This window comes from Phodopus roborovskii, unplaced genomic scaffold, assembly GCF_943737965.1.
Source record: "Phodopus roborovskii unplaced genomic scaffold, PHOROB, whole genome shotgun sequence".
NCBI lineage: Eukaryota > Metazoa > Chordata > Mammalia > Rodentia > Cricetidae > Phodopus > Phodopus roborovskii.
This window is the reverse complement of record NW_026126409.1, coordinates 26,453,810-26,474,261: the sequence shown is the minus strand read 5'-3', so window position 1 is coordinate 26,474,261 and position 20,452 is coordinate 26,453,810. Positions and strand designations below refer to the sequence as shown.

The 20,452-nt window shown below is 37.4% G+C and overlaps 1 protein-coding gene across 7 annotated transcripts in view; it reads left to right on the top strand.

The window, feature by feature from the left end:
* Positions 1 to 20,452, top strand: part of Nrg1 (neuregulin 1) — a 181,431-nt gene that overhangs the window by 45,106 nt on the left and 115,873 nt on the right. For 5 of the 7 annotated variants that reach the window (XM_051182242.1, XM_051182240.1, XM_051182241.1 and 2 more), the window contains exons 3-5: positions 263 to 384; positions 6,914 to 6,964; positions 9,825 to 9,875. In XM_051182242.1, coding sequence (XP_051038199.1) covers positions 263 to 384; positions 6,914 to 6,964; positions 9,825 to 9,875 — 224 coding nt within the window. The remainder of the gene's footprint in view (positions 1 to 262; positions 385 to 6,913; positions 6,965 to 9,824; positions 9,876 to 20,452) is intronic. The other 2 variants (XM_051182245.1, XM_051182243.1) reach the window with 1 other exon arrangement.

Here is a 20,452-nt window from a genome sequence, read left to right as displayed (position 1 = left end):
TGTAACTTGTATGTATGTTCTCAGGGTGACATTAGATCTAGGGAGGACAGAAAATTCAGTTTACTGTGATACCATGTATTTGGTCTGTCTGAAACATACAACTGAACTGACATGATCGCAAGTGATATTTTAACATTGTATGTGTAGGGTAGAAAGGGGAAGTTTGAGAATTCTGAACCCAGGAAAGCATGTTTTATTATTTACAGATGCTAAGGATGAATTTCTGCAACACACTTACACTCCTTTGGTCTCGATCTTACAGGAAGTCAGAACTTCGAATTAACAAAGCCTCACTGGCTGATTCTGGAGAATATATGTGCAAAGTGATCAGCAAGTTAGGAAACGACAGCGCCTCTGCCAATATCACCATTGTCGACTCAAATGGTAAGACCCCCTGCTGCTGTCTGCTGTTTCTCAGTCTACAAAAGGACTGAGATGTGTGAGATTCATGGGTTAATCTTGTTATGAACAAGTAACAGACATTGGAAAGGAAGCCAAACATTGTAGGCATCTTTTGTGTCCTCAGAAAAGGTTATTATTCCTTGTAATGATAGGCTGTGTATGAATATATGATATATACATATACACACACACATACACACATTCACACATTCAAACACACACACACACACACACACACACACCTGCTTAAAGTTGGTTAGTAAGGGCAGGCAAGTCTTTAGATCTTTCAACCATAGAGTACAATTACAGAGTTTTATACACATAATGCATACATGCATACATACATACATACATACATACATGAATGCAGCTATTTTATTTATTTGCAATTTCTGACAAGTTTTAATGTTCCAATGTGCATTTTTGTTGTTGTTGTTGTTTTTCAAGACAGTGTTTCTCTATGTAGCTCTGGCTGTCCTGGAGCTCACTTTGTAGACCAGGCTGGCCTCAAACTCAGAGATCTGCCTGCCTCTACCTCCCGAGTGCTGGGACCAATGTGTATTTTTAAGCAACTACACCAACTTAATAGAAAGTTAGATACATTGACTTTTTAGGGCTATTAGTTTTGAAACTAGGAGCACCTGAGAGACAGTGAATTTCCTACTTTGTAAAGGCTTCAGGCTTCTGACTGAGAGTAGTTCCAGGGAAGATTTGCATAACAGATGAATTTGTTGGATGCAGGAAGTACTACCTTCCAATTAACATCTTCCCTTAGCTCTCATAGGAAATCAGAAGGTGGGAGCTGCTGACTTGTGTCTTCTATAGCTCAGTAATCTGATTTCTGAAGGTCATGTCTAGGAGCTGATGAGAGCCTAGTGATGATCTTCATACCTTGGAACTGTCTGGTGTCATTTCAAACCCCTGACTAGGTCTATTATGGCTTGAAGTGATTGTGAATTTTTATAAGCCCAATCCTGATTTCTCTGCTTCTCGGTAGAGATGAGAAATTATCTATGGCAAGGAATGGTCTTTTGGAGTAATGAGGCAAAAATGCCAGATCATCATGGGAAGAGTAAACAATGGTAACTTAAATTCCTTAGGAGACCTAGTTGGTTTGTATCTCTTGATCCTCACATGACACAATATGGCAGGGAAAGGAGAGTGGGATGACAAATACGGAGCAGGCTCAGGAAAACCCAGGTAAGTGCCTGCTCTGCTCTGTGCTTTCCAATGAAGTTTCAGAGTGGTGTAATCAAAGCCCATTACTTTTCACTTTAGATATGTCCCTCTTTTGGGAGTAAAGGGAAATTGATAATAAGTAGTTTCAATTACTAGTTTTAGAAGCCATGCTTGAGACACTAAAAATGCAAATGTTATATAACATGTATACCAGCAAATACAATGTTGCTTTGCTTTGGTTCCCAATCAACACAGGTTAGGCAGGGTGTTTTGCTATTATTTATTCTCCATATAATCTTATAGAATTGCTGCACAAAACTCAAAATTTAAAGATTAGTTAACTCCAATAGCTTACTCTTTACTGTGCTTTAGGTCATGACTTGAAAACAGTAATTTTTGCCTTTTTCTTTTTTGAGGCTATCATGGTCTCTATGTCATGTTTTGAAAGTTTCTCTTCATTGTGTTTTAATATGTCTTATTATGGTAAGTTGTAAATTATGATTGTGACACCCAGGTTGGATTTTTGTAGCTATACATATTATATATCCCAAGATAAATAAAATTAGGGTATCACTGCTTGTTAGAATGATCATATTGATTATTCCATGACTTCTGGTTTACAGGATAAAACAGAGATAATCTACCACCATATTAATACTAGAAAAAAACCTTATGGGGTCCTTTTATATTATAGTTAGTCTGGAGGTAGCAAAACTTTGACAATACTCATTTTCACATTTCTCCCATAAAAGAGCCATCCGATTAATTTTCAAGTCATGATCTATATGACTTGGGATATATAGTATTGATAAATTTCACTTTTGAGAGATGAGGGTTAGAAGCATTTATGATATTGAGCTATTTTTTCTTAACAAAAAATAAAGTTTGTGGACTATGTTAAGTATTCATTTGTGATATCCTCCTTTTGCTTGGTGGCTTTTCTGACAGTGTCTGTAGCCCAGGTTAGCCCTTGAACTTCCTCCACTGTAGAGGTTTATATCTATTTGTGATCCATTTTCTCCTGCCTCTGGAGTGTTGAGGTTATAGGCTTGTGCCATTATGGCCTATTAATACTGTGACTTTGCAGATAAAAAAAAAAAAAAAAAAAAAAAAAACAGGCCCTATTCATGCTAGATGAACACTCTACCAACTGTGCTACTTGCTCAGTCCAGTCCTGGCTCTTAATCACTAAAAGCATCAGAATGGGAGAATGCAGAACTCCATAGCGGTGTGATGTGAGGAGGAGGTCATCCTCCTTCAACCCTTGCAAAGGTCTAGACTATCTAGAAGGATTTGGGGAAAGGGAAAACATGATTAGAGTAAGTTGTATGAGATAAGTTGCTTTTTTCCATAAAAGAAAAGAAATATGATTCTTAGAGTGTGAAATAAACCATTTTAGAATCAGAAAAGTACTAGATAGCAGAAGGTGACATAAATCTGCTTTTACTTTCTAGTACACAGCAGTCCACTCTATATCTGAACGTGTGTGCACAGATAGTTAAGGCAGATTCTTTGACTTGTCAAGAATAGGGAGGAGAATGGTGTTAGAGAGGGGGCATCCAGGGAGAAGAGCTTGGCCATGGGGAGGTGGACTTGCAGGAAGGCATCTCAAAGAGCTTAAACAACATGACCCTGTGACTATTTTCTAGTTCTTCTACCTTTCAATTGTTCCAGATGTTTTGAAACTTACAAAAGCAAAAAATCAACCTACAATGTCCTCTATCCATGATGGTCTTGCTTTCATCTCTGCTTCTTTATAATTCCCAACTAACTGGTTCAATCTCCTCCTGCTTCGATAGATTCATCTCCAGGCTTTCTTTAAGAGACTCTTTAGGATTTAACACTTAACCATGGCTGTGCCCTGATCTCCCAACAAAATCTGTGCTTGTAAGGATGTGATTAGCAGGGATTGTGCCACACCATGCCATAAGACCCAGAGAATTTACAAAGGATTTATCCCTGGCTATGTATCCTGTCCACTTCTTAACCACTGGAGGTGAAGCCCCACCCCAGTGTGGCTATGTAGAGCTATTTAGATGAGCAACTGGATCTAAATGAAATAATAAAAATTTATGAAATTCCTTGTGCTTGTTTTTATTTGCTTCAGTGAAGTGGTGAGCACATTGCCAAAATATTTAAGCACTTAGAAAAGAACACACATAGAGTCATCATTTATTAAGCTACATTTGAAGAATTGGTTTTTCTTTTGCCTTCTCTAATGCCTTTACACTGCTTTGTGGAATTTGAAAGAAGACTTTGCTTGTGCAAACATGTGTAAACCTATGCATACTGCTGGTGTCTAATGTTGATTTTCATAGAAACATTATGGCAGGTTTTAATCTTCCTATGGTGAATTACAAAATGCATATTGGCAAGGAAGAAGGTCACACAAATTTTCTCTCAGCCCATACGCTCTGAACTCATTTTTATCTAGTTATTTGGCTTGATTTTTCTCTAAGAAATCCTAATTTCACAATTAATTCTTAGCTAACAAGCTCTAGGAAAACAATTGGATGTTAGAATAAAGGGGCAAAGAAGAGAACTACAGACATAATTGGTTTGTCCATTAATTAAGTAATGCTATCTTTTCAAAGGTTACTATGGGAGAATGTGCAACTACTCAGTCATATCTTGGTTTTTCTTTTTGAAGAAAACTTATGTAAGATTCAAGCTCCCATAGGAATAATTGGGCTCATGGCCATTGCTGTTCCATTTGAGAAACAGAAAAACATATTTTTAAAAAGTTCAAATACTTTATCACTTTGTTTGAAAACATTGACACATGTGGGTCACGGGATTAGTTAGCACTTACCCCTTCTTCCTAACAGTGTTGTGGGAAATATGTTGGTGAACAGCATGTGGAGTCACACTGAGAAGAATATCAAGTAGGTTTTCTTTATTTTTATTTATGTAACTGTCACTTTGAGACAAGGTCCCACTGTGTAGCTCTGACTGGTCTAGAACTTGCTATATAGACCAGATCGTCCTGGAACTCTAGGAGAACTGTTTGCCTTTGCCTCCTGACTAACTTACTATGCTAAAATACATTGCTTAACTGCTAATCAAGCAGACTGTAGGACTTAAATTTTGGAATATAAAAAATTTAAATCTGTAAGTGAAATGTAGAATATTAATCACGCTGAAAACAAAGAGGATTTTTATTGTTGTTGTTGTTCATTTGTTTGTTTAAATCCTTGAACTCTGCACACAGGGAAAACTTTTTTTCCTGCATTCTGTTAATCAATAGGATTAACATTTCTTAATAGCAAGGATCTTTTTCAAATAACTATTTTTAAAATATAAGTCCTTTGTTAAACTCTGATCTTACATTTCCTCAATATTAATTCAGGAAGTATTTTTACAAAGCCACAGTCATTAAAGAGGTTTTAAAGGTCTCCAGGATAATTATCTAATTTAGGAAGGGCATTATTTTTAGGAGCATCGTGTAAAGGTGTAACTGCTGCAACCATTTGTTCCTATGAACATTTGTCTAATGCAGCACTCAATATTAGATCACAAAAGGAAGTTATGGTTAACCTGTACTCCACTCTGAGGTCTTTTTTTCTGGCTTATCTTTTCTTTTTTAAATCTTGGAAGGTCACAGTAGACAACCAGATGTTTTGCCAAAAATACATGTGAAGAAATTTTTGATATCAGGTTGGACTTGGGTCTTTGCCCTACCCTTGTCAGGCAATGTGGTGGTCAAGTCGTTGATGCATTCTGAAGGGCAGAAGGAGGAGGCATTTTTTAATGTGGGTGCAAGGTTTCAGAGCATTGCTTTGAAAGCAGTCCAGGCATGTCTATAGAGGAACAACTATTGTGAACCTTGGATTCAAAAAGTTTCCTCAGATTACATGTTTCCAAAGATGAGCAATTTTATTTTATTGTCTACAGCCTAACTCTATAGAGCTATTTGTTGCTGTTTCAGGAACAGCTGTCACTACTGGTCCAGCTAAGAACAGCCTCTCTACTGCCCTTGCATGAGAAAGTTCTAAGGGAGACAGACAAATCCCTCATACTCAAATCTCCTTTACTTGGTCCCATTTCTAGTGAGCATAAGAACTGTTGTAGGAAACCTGGATGTTATGAAAACAACCTTACTCTGCCAATGATTGATTTTAGAACCCTTGACCATCCACACTGACTGCACTAAGAAGTTAGCCTCTGGGATTTACAGAATTCACATTTCTGGACTATGACACTTGACCATCTCTCCCAAATCTCACATGGCTTTCTTCCGTCTAGTTCCTCAAATTCTTTTGTCCCTAAAGAAATTCAGAAGTTGAAGGAATATTATCACTTCAATCGATTCTTCTTTCTGCTAGGCTGGTCCCATCAAGGTAGCATCTGTGTTTAAAAAAAGATTGCACTGGTAATGAGCACATGTCACTCTATGATTAACTAGGTATTAATTTGACTTAAAATGGTAGTGTGTATGACCTTCTAGGAGTTTTAGGCATATGTAGTAATTTTTGTGTGGTAGCTGACATCACATGAGACTTGGTTTATGATTTTCCTGGTTAAGGAGGGTGAGAGTATAAAACATTTGATAAATTATACACAGTCAAGGTTGAATGATTCCTTCATTTTACCATTGTACCATCCTAGTATCATGAATCTGCCTTTAAAAATAATATTAGAATCTAACCATCTAAAGCCAGTGTTAGTACTAAATACTTAACTATACAGACAGTATAAATCCCCCTTTAGTACATCCTTAGAGCTTTAAGAAAGCAATTTTAGATTCTTAAACAAGTCTTGTAGTTCTCAGAGTAATGGTGTTCTCTACTATGCAAGTTTATCCTTCATGCCTTCAGGAAATTACCTGTTCACATATGCCCTGTCCAGAGTAGCCAACATGTATCAGATGATAATATCCCATCTTGATCAATTCTAGCCATTTGAAGAGTTCCATGCCAGAACTTGATGTTGTTTGTCAGTCTCGACAGAAACACTACTTGCTTTTATTTTTTAACAAAACAGTAATTTTTCAAACTCTTCAACATTAGAAATGACCTAGGTTGGGGTTTGGTATGACAATGGCTTTGACGCTCTTAATTCCCCATTTCTTTTTTTCCTTTCCAAGAAACCCACTGTCTGTCTCTTTAGTGTATTCTTCCTCATTCACCCCAGAAGGAGCAAACGGTTCCTCATAACTACTTAGCGTAATTCATCGCACTCCCTTCCCCCACAAAAGAAGAACTATTTTCTGGGCTGTCTTCATGCAGTGCTCCTTCCTCACACTTATTTTCGGTTGGAAGGCAGGCAATGGCCCAAGATCCCAGCCTCCTGCTGTACACCATAATCGCCTGTCACCTTTTCTTTTTTGCAGAGTTCATCACTGGCATGCCAGCCTCAACTGAAAGAGCATATGTGTCCTCAGGTAAGGAAAGGAGCCTGGCAAGTTTTACTAACCAATGTGAGAGGCTTAACTGCTGGCTGCTCTTCATACTAATCAGCACTCCCTTTGCACCCAAATTTCTGCTGTTCTTGCCTTATACTCCAGTGTTTTCTTCTCAGCTTCCTTCTGCCTTTTTGAATTTTACTTAAGGAAGATGTTTCTTTGCTGTTTGCCTGAGTGGTGGCTCAAGATACTGATAGGAAAGAAAGAGATCATATCTACATGCTTCTTGATGATATTAGACAAGTAGAAGAGAAACTTAAGGGTACAAGATCAGATTTTCTCTTTCAGCATCCTTTTCTTGGTTGCTTGGACTACCCATTAGAATGAGACTATGTACCTAGACAGTGGACCCAGAATCTGATGTCTGACCTTTGGGATGCTGTTGACAAGTTCTGGTTCACTAAATTTGGAACAACAAAATCCTTGACTTTTTAAAAATGTTATTGTAATGTTCCATTTATTTTCATTTTTGCCTATAATATTTGCTGGTGGTAGTTGCAGGCTGGAAGACACAAGCTAATTATCTCCCAGCTCAACAAATCTATATATAACCAGAATTCACTGGTTGGTCTACTAGTTAGTTCTGGAATGACTTCATCTGCTATGTTTTTAATTGTTTTTGAGACAGAAATTTGCTATGTGGCTCAGCCCAGCATCTCTCTTGGGATCCTCTTGCCTCTTCCATAGAACTAGGGATATATCCATATACCACCATGTCATGCTATTCAGTTTTTTGAGATTATAAATAGTTATATCATTTCTTCCCCTCCCCAGACCCTCTCATATGCCCTTCCTTGATCTCTTTCAAATGCATGCTTCTGTTTTCATTAATCATTGATATATTTATTCCTAAATATAACCTGTTTAATCTGTATAATGTTATTTGCATACATATTTTCAGGGCTGACAATGTGGTATTGGATATCCATTTGGTGTACTTTTCCCTGGGGAAGACTATTTCTCCCACTCACAGCTTTCCCTGGTTGCCTGTAGTTCTTTATGTAGGGCTGAGGTCTTGTGGGCTTTCCTCTGTCCACTTTAGTATGTTTGTTGCTGTCCATGTTCAGCTCATGTTTAGGCAGTTATGTTGATGAGACTTTATGGGTGTAATTTCTCAGATGACTAGGAGTCTTACCACAACTCTCTGAGCCTCTGACTTTTATATAATCCTTCCACCCACTTCTTCTGCAGCATTCTGCAAGCCTGAGGTGTGGGAGTGTTTTGTATGTATACCCATTGGGGCTGAGTGTCTCTATTCTGCAGTTTGATTGTGTTTTTCTGCAATGGTCTCCATCTATTACAATGAGAAATCTCCTTGATGAGGGGTGAGAAGTACACTCAACTTTATTTTCTATGATTTTGTGGTTATGAAAATATTAGGAAATCCAAAAATTAGTATTAGTAAATTTGTGGGCAGTTTAGATTGAAAACACATTTCCTTTTTGTAATTCCTTTCATTTTGGGGGGGGGGATATAATATGATTACATAATCTTCCCCTTCCCTCCCCTCCTCCCAAGTCTCTGATACACCTCTCCTTTCCCTCTTTCAAATTCATGTTCTCTCTTTGGGTAATAGTGATAAATGGCTTTAAACTGGTTCCTTTCAATCTACCAAGATTGTAACTCATTTGACAATTTTAACAGAACCATGAGACAAGTCATTATTTTCCCTCATTTTACAGATGATAAAAGTAAAGTGCTAGGTACATTAAGTTGTATGACTTGGGAAGGAGGAGGATGGGTTCCTGGAGCTCAGTGCTGTTGGCACAGCTCCCCACCCTATTCATGGTTTGGCATAGTTGATATCTCTCACCTTAGTCATACCATTTTAAGACTGTAGCAGTCCAGAGAACCCTACACAGCCTCCTTTTACTTTCCCCCTTAGTATTTCCCCTTTCCTTCAAAACCACTATTCAGAATCTGAGAGAAGGGGGCTGGGGATGAAGCATTAAGTCAGTTCCTTTACCTTCCCTTCATATATTTGTGCAATGTAAGGATTTCATTATCAAGACCAGTAGACATGGTTAGGGAAATGGGCTTTTAAAGGTCTAATGTGCTTCTCTAGGGAAGTTAGACTGTCTTTAATATTTCCTGAAATGTGACCTGAATATGATACTCTAGCTGTTGAATTTCAACTTTCTTTGATACTAAGGTTTTTTTGTTTTTTGTTTGTTTGTTTGTTTTTTCTTGATTTCCTAGGGCTAAAATTTTTTAGGTCTCATTTTTTTTTTCTCCCTGCATTCCTTATGCTCTGTCAGTACTAAAGTGTTGGTTTTTCTTCCTCCATCCTTGCTACCTAAGCAAATCTTGTACATCCCTAACTTATTTGCTTGTTCAGCATGTTCTGTTGGCTCCTCGTGTGACTGCTGCAGTGGGACTTGCATGGACTTTATTTGGCACTGTTGTTGGTCAGGATGTTTCTGCTGATCCAAATTGCCTGGCAATATTTCCACTCTTCTTAATTGAATGTGTGAAAGTTGACCCTTCTGTTGTAGGGGTATTCTTTTCAACTTCAAGCCTGTAACTAAGGAATGGTATAGTTCACCTGTAGTGTAGGCTTGCTAAGATTAATTTTTCTCCAAAGCTCATTTCACACATCTGTGGATGCCCTTCCCAGGGTGCGCTTTCCTTTCCTGTCTCTTTGAGAAGTCTTCAGAGAAGGGGCATCTCTCTGCAGCCCTTGCATTGTGTGTGCATCTTCATATTTTAAGGATGTTGCTGTTTGGCTATTGCACTGCTTTTTAGCACAGCTTTTCAAGGCAATTCCAGAGCCTGGCAACTTCAAAATTTTCAAGTGGCATGATTCAATAAAGCTTCACTCCATTTTTATGTCTTATAGAGTCTCCCATTAGAATATCAGTATCAACAGAAGGCGCAAATACTTCCTCATGTAAGTATATTACTTCTGCTTGCTAGTTTTTAACCCAAGGTGACAACTTCTTCCATTGAGCATGGTCATGTGTGCCCTTGGTCTTTTTTGAGGTGTGGTGTACTCAGTTTTGACAGAGTGAGACTTGTGTGTGGAGTAGAAATGGTCTCCGATTGTGTTTCAGATTAACCAGAGACCACCTCCCAGCCAAATTTACCTAAGAGTGTACCATGACACAACATGTGTGTCTGTGTTAGGATGATCTGGTGCACTTGAATGTTGGAAAATAATTGCATAGCATCTGAGGCCTAGTTTGGGGTAGGTGTTCAGTGGGATTAATTTCAGCTTGTCTTGATATCTTCAGCAACTGCCAAAGGCACCATACCCAACTGTTTGGGACTTTTATTCCAAAGTTCTTCCATTTCATATTAAGTCTGCTGTGGCAGAGTGAAGAAACTATACATAGATGCCCTTAATTCAAGTTTGACAGCTAGTGAGTAATTACGAAAATGTTTGACGGCACATCCCTAGGCAAGATCCCATATGCATTTACCCTGTTTAATGTGAAATGGGCTGTGTGCTGGAGGCTTCTCCCAGCTGCTGGATTGATTGGCACTGTGTGCAACATCCAGGGAGCTTAAAAATTAGCAAGGATTAGTAAAAGTAGCTTCTGATGTTTGTCAATTGAAAGCATTGAATTAAATTTTGATATCAAATGGAGCATATTAAATATTGACAATAAAACAGAGCTATTCTTTCTTGGTCTTAATGTAAAGCATTTCTTTGATAAGCTCTTTAATAAAAACATGCCCATGTTCCTCTCCCAGTCTACAGAATGTGTTAAAGAGACAGTGTCTTTCTTACTTAACAGCAGGGGCAGAAACCCAAAGGCAGTTGGCAGTTCATATAACTTACCCTGTTCCATCAATCTGTTTTCATAGATTGCATTTGGTAGTAAAGCTTTTCCCTCTGGGTTGGCAGAGCTCAAGCTGTTACTATTTGCTATGAAGCATGTTATTTACTAGGAGTGTAACTCCAGTGTAGGATGTGGGTGGATCCCTAGGATTCACATCCAGCACTTGAAACAAACAAAATGAGTTAAAAAAAAAAAAAAAAAAAAAAAAAAACAGGCTTAACAGCAGCAACCTAAGATTATTATTAAACAAAATGAAATTCCAGGAGTGTTAACAGGCTTCTTCAGGCCCTTTGCTACATATTCAAATGATAATTTCTGCTGGCATGCTTGCAATATTGGTTTTTTATTTCTACTTATGGAAACATTAAGACAAATGTATGGAATTTAGAAGACTAACACCAAGGAGTCATATTGAGCTTTGCTTTTAAATGCATAGTGTACACACACACACACACACACACACACACACACACACACACACACACACGATTTTTCTTTTGGGCACATTTTTCTGAAAATGATTTCTCTCTATATGATGCATTTGAATGACACCATGGAAAATCTGGAGACTGGAACTCTTCATGCTGTCATGGTGAATGTTTTCCTTAAGTACTTGTAAGCAATTCTGGAATGGAAGAGTTACTTATACTTCGGCTGTCCAGGAATTAATTCAGGGAACTGAAATGAATCTCCCAGTTTACGTTTCAGTGTTCCTTACAGTGTTGTGGAGAGAGAATTCAGTTTGGAATTTGACTCTGTTTCTTTTATCTCTCAGCAGTGTTATTTCCAGGGTTTGGTATTGGTTTAGAAGGAAGAAAGGCTGTATTTGTTTCTCCTTTTCCTGCATCACTTTCTGTTCTTGGCACACCATCATCATTATTGAACTAACTAGTGAATGTCTTTTTAATCTTATGAAATATGCTCTATTATCTGAACATGTAAACCAAGTGCAGGATGTGAGGCCTGCTTAGAACAGTACATGGAGTGAGGGGAGGAAGGGCATCAGACTCATCTCAAAGCGGCACTAGTGAATTGGATTTGGAGGTTCAAAATAGGGTTTTTGTTTGTTTATTTGTTTGTTTGTTTTGTTTTTTAATAGTAGAAAGCTGTGGAAAACTTCCCTTAGGTCAGAAATAATACAACCTGAAGAATACAGCCCTTCCATTTCATTTCAGCCAGCAGGGTGAATTAGTAAATACCTGAGGTTGAAACGTGAACTTTACTTTCAACCTAAACCATGCTTATGTGAACTCAATTTTTAAAAGTATTTATTTATTTTATGAGCATTGGCATTGTGTCTACATTTATGTCTGTGTGAGGATACCAGATACTCTGGAACTGGCATTATAGCTGTGAACTGTCATGTGGGTGCTGGGAATTGAACCCAGGTCCTCTGGAAGAGCAGCCAGTGCTCTTAACCTCTGAACCATCTCTCCAGCCCAATATGGATTCCATTTTTGAACAGTTGACATTGATACTTTCTACATTAAAATCTGGAAAGGCTTGTCCAGCAAGCATTTTGTATATTGGGGCAGTTCCATGTGATTTTGGGGGGTTAGTATCAAAAGGAAAAAGGCAACCTAGTTCCCTTTCCTCCAATTCTGTCTATGCTCATGTACACTCTTACAGGAAAAAGATATACTAGGGCTGTTGTGTGCATGTATGTGCATATGTGATATGTTTGTGTGGGGGTGGGTGCACTTGTTTGTATATGTGGTTGCATATGGATTTGAGTTTTATTATTTAGGAGTTGTCTGCTCTGATTTTTGAGGTGGGGTCTCTTACTGGCTTGGAACTTTACAGGTATATTAGGCTGGCTGGCCATGGAACCCAGAGATTCACTTGTCTTCCCCTCCACTGTTCTGTGATTAAGAGTATACCACCACCTCCAGACAGAACTTGGGATCCTCATATCTGCAAGAACTTTGTTGACTGAACTATCTGTCCAGTGTATGTTGGTTTATATTCTTGTCCATTTTCAGAATCCACCTGGGTTGCTGTCTGTTTGTCCCCTGGATATTGCCCGTTCTAAATGCCTTCTCTAACTATCCCAGAGCCAGAGTTATCCTTGCTCCTGTAATTCAGTGTGGATTAGGGAAATGAAGAAGAAACAGGTTAAAGCTGTCTGGGTTGTTATGGAAGTAATAAATAGCATTGGTGTTACTTTCTTCACTGGTGTAGTACATTTTTCTTCTGGTCCACACTTCTCACTGTACCTGTGTACTTATCCACCATCCTCCTATTCACCCAACATATTGCACACACTGTTTTCACACTAGCTAGACAGGCATGGTTTGAATTTTTCCTAACAGGAAATTTCAAACCTAGGGTCTTGTGATACTATATCTACCCTAGTCCTCTGGGGGTGGGGGATTTTTGAAACTATAACAATTAAGAAATAATTCTTCATTGAAGATTTTAAGGTTTTTATTTTTCTTCTAATTTTCTTATTAGTTACCCTTGCTTTTTTGTTTTTCATAGAATTTCAAAAATATGAGTGAAATATCAAAGATACTGCCCCTTTCTCTTGTAAGACCATTTTTTAAAAACTATTTCTTTTTTTGAAACTGTGGCCATGCATTGCAGGTTTGCTATATTTAGATCTCTTACATATTCTGATGCTTTCTTAGAATTATTATCCGATTAAGGAGCCCAATCCTTTTAAATTCATTTATTTTATACAAATGAGGCTCATGCGACTAAGAGGGCTATAGGTGCATGGCTCAATAAGTGTCCTGTTCTATATAGTGACGGATTTTCAAAGGGCAGCTTGAACCTTGCTTTGTAGTCAATATAACTAGCTTGCTTTCTCTTACATAGACTCAGCAAATACGTAAATGGATTGTTTAGAGCAACCTTAATGACTTCTCGGAAGTGCCAGCTGCCATTGACCCCATTTCACAGACAATTCTCTAAATGATATAAAAAGTGTAATTCTCACAGCAAAGACTATCTAGATTTAAGCTTTGGCCATTCCAATTTAGTGTGTAAGTGAGATAAACAATAATGAGAAGACCCATGTGCAGTAATAAGAAAGAAAATAAATATGTGCTCCTGGTAAACAGTGTTAAGTAGCAATATGTTTTTCGAGTAATAGTAACAGTATCGTTATTAGTTATTGTTAGCTAATTGTGTGCTAGTTAATGTGCCCTCATGTTATTTGTGGCAGCTCATCCTTCTCCTAAAGCCTCTCCTGCTTTACAAGTGTTGTTCTAAGCTACACCTGTAGGATTCAAACCTAGACAACATACTACCCTGTCTGAGGTTTTTGATGCCTCAAAACAAAAGTTTTTGTTAATTAAAGGAACAAGATTCTCCAATTGGATTGGAAAGTAGCCTTTAATACAGAATCTGTATGTGATAGATGAAGGTAAGTTGAGTTTTTACAGTCATAACAATATACTTAAAGTGTGGCAGGTGAGAAAAATAGAAAGGAAGCACTTCATATGGACATTTGCTCCCAGTCCAAGTACTAGTTTGTGATTATAGTATGACCTCAGCAGGTTGCCTCCCTCCCCGAGACTCACTTCCTTTCTCTGTGTGTTACATGTGTGGGGAAGCATAATGAGAGAAAGTATGTAAACGTTTCAGCATGCCTGTGCTTATGGGTGGCCTCTTGGACACGTGGAAGAACGCTAGGCTGAGGAATGGGGGTAGCTCTGAAGGGAGGAGGAAAACCAGGGAGTCCTTGCATTTTCTTTGAATCGAGTTAGGAGACATTTTATCCTTCCAGTTGGGGAAGGAAATGAGTTCGTGATTTTCAGCCTCAACAGTGATGCTGAAGGTCCTTTGCCAGGAACTCCCTGCCATTTCAACATATTATATATTCTCAGCAAAGTGCATTTTAAAGGAATATGTTCAGGAAGTCCTCTTTGAAGTCTCTGAAAGCAATGAACAGTTCAGTCTTAGATTTGGCACCTAAATGAGCTAGCTGAAGTGGGAGAGGGGTGTCTTCTGTCTTTATCTTAATGAAATACAGCTTTAGCACTTGGGAACAGCACAGTGATATACATTGACTGGACCAGACCATGTCTGGCTGGCCCACTGGGACATTTGAGTTATGCTTCTTACTTTTTACCTTCAGCTGTAACCACTATAGTCACTTTAAAGGTAGGGAAAACTGCTCTGATCTTTGCTAAGTGGCTCTCAGCTGGAAAAATGGCATGTTATTTTGAGACCTCCGGTGGTATTAATCTGGGGTGTTGTCATGGTGGAGAATCAACTTCTGACTGAGTGCAAATGGTACTCGGGTTTCTTCAAACATGGTATTTTCAAGGGCGAGGTCACTATGCCCACTGTTGACAATGAAAAATTACCGTGGTACATACGGCAATGAAATAAAAATTTAAAAGTTGCCACCTGGCATAGTTTCACTCTTCCTGATTGCTTAGAGTTAGTTTTAGGGCAATGTGGTGACTTGAGCAAGAGTCAGGACATATATGTTACATCATTCATAATACAAACAAATTATTGCCTTCGTGATCAGTCATTCCTTTTGTAACTGATCATACGTTAACTTTTTTCTTGTAGTAGTGTCTGCCAATGTACTATGATTCTTGAATTTTGTGTTACCTTCCAAAGCCACTGAGTGCCTCTCCTTAAAGCCCACTGCTAGAAGGGCCCCCTCTCCTTTTCATCAAGATTAACTTTTTGCATTTGATTGAAAAATTAAGCTTGTACAAAATTATTCTTTTGAATCAAAATGGTGTGTACACCCACACATGTGTGGCCCATATGTATAATGGTTGTTGTATCATACATTTCTTAACAAGGAACATTTTTATAAGTTGAGTCACTGATGTACAGAACTCTATGGGTTTGATTTATCCTCTAAACTCTAGGAAGGTTCTCAACCTTCGTAATGTGTGTGAAACTTTAATACAGTTCCTCATGTTGTGGAGACTCCCTACTCATCAAATGATTTTTGCTACTTCATAGCTATATTTTGTAACAGTTATGGATATCTGATGTATGCAGGGGTTGCGACCCATTGGTTGAGAACTGGTGCTTACAGCAAATAATGATGCTCAAACACTTGTGATTGGTCCAAATTCAAAGACTAAGTAGATGGTGGAACAGAAATTGGAGCTGATTCTTCTGATTTCAGATCTTGGGCTTCTAATAAAAAGATTTATGAGATTCACAACCCCAGGGTGAGGGGAGACCTTTTGCTTTAAAAAAAAAAAAAACTTCAAAATAGGATTGTTATAAGGACTCAAGAAAATAATATTTACCCTAGTTAGCCCAAAGCGAAGTTTTATGAAAAAGAACATTCTTCACAGTCGACCAAGTAATGAACTGGGTAGCACAACCTTCAGTCTGTGGTGGGACCATTCAAGGCTTTCATATTGTAAAACCAGGAAGAAACGGTTGGTTGGGACCATTTGAGAGGCTTGGTTTTTGTTTTGTTTTTTATCTTGTTTGTTTGTGTTTGATAATAATGTGAATATACTTCACAATGTGCTGTTTACCGTAGAGGTACTGTGTTAAGGGAAATCTGATTCCCTGAACAAGGGAGTCTTACTCTGGTAAATTCAGTCTTGGGAGAGCTACACGGCCTCTTCAAAGCCAAATGATAATTTATTACACTTTATAAATCTTGAAATTATTTGTATGATTCCTAAATTTGCTAGTAGCCATTTATGAGATATCGAGTGATTTCATTCCTGTATTTTATTATTTGGGTTGTCTTTTAGTGGAATATATGTTTCAATTTCTCACTTTGATTTTGACTATAAACTGGGAGAGGGAAAGCTATTTTCATTTTGCCTGTTTTCAAATTTTATTCTTTTTAGTTATCACATTGCCTATTTATAGGACATAGTTTATTTATAGAGCATAGCATTATAGTTCTATACACATATCATGAAACTAGCATTTCATGTCTCTTTATGATTTGTTTGTGGAGTCATCCAGGTCCATTTTTCTTTCTCAAGAAATGTATGCAAAGTTATTACTGTGAGCTCTTGGCACCTTATGTGCTGTGAACACTAGAACCCATTTCCAATGGTACAGAACACATTATTCTAGCCTCCCTCAGTTCCTCACTCTACCCTTGCCAGCCACTGCACAATTACTATTCTACTGTTTTGTTTTCACAGAAGTATTAAAATGGTGGCAGTTTTAATCTTTAGTGCTAGAACAGTGAAATAACACTTTTATATATTTTTTAAAAATGTCTGAAAGGTTAAGTGGGGACAAGAGGATGTAGGCAGTGACATCTACCAAGACAATATCTGTGAGGGAGAACTAGCCAGATTATGATATCTATGTAAGCCAAACTCAAGCTTACTGTGATCAAGGAATCCAAGAAGTAGAATATAGGATAAATATTTCTTTAAAAATTAAAGACAAAAGCAAAAGTGGGGGGGATACCAAGGACTGAATAATAAGCAAAATTTGAAATATGGATGAAGATTTAGGGCAGCAATTTCCCAGTAGTAAGTGGTAGAAATGTTACTTCAAAGACCATAAATGTAAAGAATATACTGGCCCAGTTTGTTCCCAATACTCAAGTGAGGTAATCAGTTGGTCCCCAACCTTTGTGCTTTGCTCCGCTACGGATGTTAGTTTTATTCTCGAGGGGATTTTCCTCCTCGACAGGAAGATAGCTTTGTCGTAACTCTACCTATGTGTCCACATAGTCCTGTGTCTTACAGTCTGAAAAGGGAAAGAAAGCCTACTCCTTGTCTATGGAGAAAACTTTAGGAATGTGTCTGATTAGCTCTGATCATATTTTGGACTGTAAGAACAGTCAGTACGTTTAAACACAGAGCCATCTCTCCAGCCCCTGTAAAGTGTTGTTACTTTGAGGTTAAAAATGTCAAGTATTATATCCAAAGCCTTTTTAAAAAGTTTAATTTTTTTTATTTTTAAAACTAAAATTATTTTTGACTACCACACAGAAACATACAAATTGTGTCTATTAGTTCAGTAATGTGATGTATACCCATGTATATGTGATAGATGTTTGTCAAGTTAAAATATCTCCTCAAGTATTTATAATTTCTGTTTATTGAAAGCCTTGAAAGTCCTTCTGCTTTTTAGGTGCACAGTTTTGTTGTTCTCTGCAGTCAATTACTGTGCAATAGCTCATCAGGGCAGCTTGCCTCTAAGTGTGTGTAAGTATTCACTGATCAACCATTTCTTACTCTTGGCCACTTTACACAGCTCCTAGTAACTACCAGTCTCTGAAAGCAAAGACTTTTGTATATGACACATGTGGCTAAGTACTTATCTTTCTGTAGTTGGTTTATAATACAGCTTACTTAAAAGAAAAATCTGTGACTCAAAAAAAAAAAATTGCAGAATTGGCCATTTTCAACCAGAATAATTGTGGATTGAAGATGTTGTTTCAATTGAAAGTGAAAGATGATCATGGTTGGCCCACTGTGGCTAGTATTTTATAACAGGTGTGGTCCAAGTGTGAGAAAATACAAATTGCAACTTTATCAATGTCAGAGACACCATTAAAGAAAGGAAGGACTTGGAAGTCCATTGGGCATCTCCCATTGCCATTCTTACTGTTACACCAAGTCCAGCATGGGAGATGCTTACATAGTAATTCATTTCTTTAACAGAGGTGCTGTGTATTCACAGTTAAGCCAAGCACAGAGGGACTGTTGGATCAGCACTTTTAATCTATATAGGTCAGCAAAGTCTTAGAAACCAATTAGGCTGGCTCATGTGGGTTATGGCCCCAAGATTTACTCACCTCCATTCTCCTTAACTTGTTCTTAGAAAGGAAAAAATTGTTTAGGTTGTATTTGTTCATCAGATATGAGATCACATGCCTGGGTTTGTTCAGTACTGACTGCCAGAAGTTTTATTTGAAACTGTCAAAAGTTTAATTAGTCGTTTAAAAATTCTAAAGGCATCAGGCCATTTCAATAGTCAGAAAAGTAATAGGAGGAGAGGAAGGTGATGACAACTGACCTCCAGGACTAAAATGTGATGCTTCTGTTTCTAAATCTGTAGAATTCTGTCTCTGTTTAAGTAAGCTAAATATTTTGTAGTCCTCTCCATGCTCTGGTCCATGTTATGCTAGGTTGTGTGTGCATGTCTCTTGAGATGTGGGAAGAGGTTGTGGGGAAATAGAGGAGAGGATAGCCCACAGCTCAAGGAGTCTGCAGCCAAGTACAAAGGCTATTGTGCCTGGTGGTGCTGATCATAACACTTATATAAATAAAGTAGATAAAAGTGGGACATTTTTACATCAATGTTTTTGAAAAATAATATTGTTTAGGAAAATTCATTTGTAAGGTGTCATTTGAAAGTAAATACTGAGTGATGGTAATTGTCATCTTCAAAAGGAGTAGTTTGTTGCACTGTGTATAAATCTCAGCTGGGTTAAAATGACTCACATCATTTATGGAAGACATAATCAAAACTATTTTACATAAATAGTTTACACAGAAAGAATTATCTCACATAAGTTAGAGTCCTTAAATTTATGTCACCCATACTATTAGTATTAGTATTAAAGTACTAATACTAATTAGCATTAGTATTAAAATTATGTCACCCATAATATTAGTAAAATACTGATAAGAGGTGATAGAGATAACACACGGGACCTGGGGTCTTGAAAGCAGTTTGAGAATTTATAAATTTTGCTAGCAACTTTTCAGACCATAATCACAATGTCATAAGTTGTATTCTGTTGATTGTACAAAACCTGCGCCAAGTACATATGTGTCTTACACAGACATACCCAAAACATGTTTATACTGAAGGTGTGTGGAAATGTATGGAAAGTTATCATTTTTAGTCTTGTTTTCACTAAATATTAAGACTTCCTTCGAAAAAATTAATTTCTAGTTGACCCGAAAAAGAGAAGGAAATTTTATGACACAATAGGTAAATTAAATAATGAAGGAGATCCATATGTTAAAATTAGATTACAGAAAGTTGGAAGCCAAAACTTGCCTTTTTGATGATTCTTTCATCTTTGAGAACAATGACTAATTAATAAGAAGCCTGTATGTCTTTCACCTATAAATTTCCCATGTGAGAAGATATATTAAGAAAAAAATTATACATGGTGAAAAATTTGAGATCTTATTAACTAATGTGCTACATAAATACCACCATGCATTCAGCCAGACCCAGCTATTTAGTCAATCTGCAAATATTTACATCCGTCACAAAGCATGTAGCTTTAAGAACATATCTTTATCATAGTATCTATTTAAAATTTACATTCTACAAAGCTAGAAATTGTTAGCCTTCTTCTCCACTAAAATGAAGCTGCAAAAACCATCATGTATCACTATGTTGAAATGCACCACAAGCAATCTTCCTTGTTGGGCAGGATGTATTTATGATTTAAGTATGATATGAAAAAGCAAGAAGAATAATCTCACATTTATCATATAGAAAAATGCTAAATAGTCATAAAATAATTTTTTTGCGATGATTGTACATGTCCCTTACTTGATCCAAATGGATTATTTCTCTCTGAGTTATCCATAACAGCTTCTGAAGTTCACTTCTCTAAGGCTCAAAAAGCATCAGTGTGTCTTTGTTTATAGACTTTCTTCAATTTAGCAATGAAAAATAAACCACACAAAGTATCCCTGGATGTATCTTAGGATGAGGAGATGTGAGGGAGGGAGAATTCCCTTTTGTGCAAATGTGATCATGTGTGGTGCAAGCTCAATAAAGCTTTATGAGAGATGTG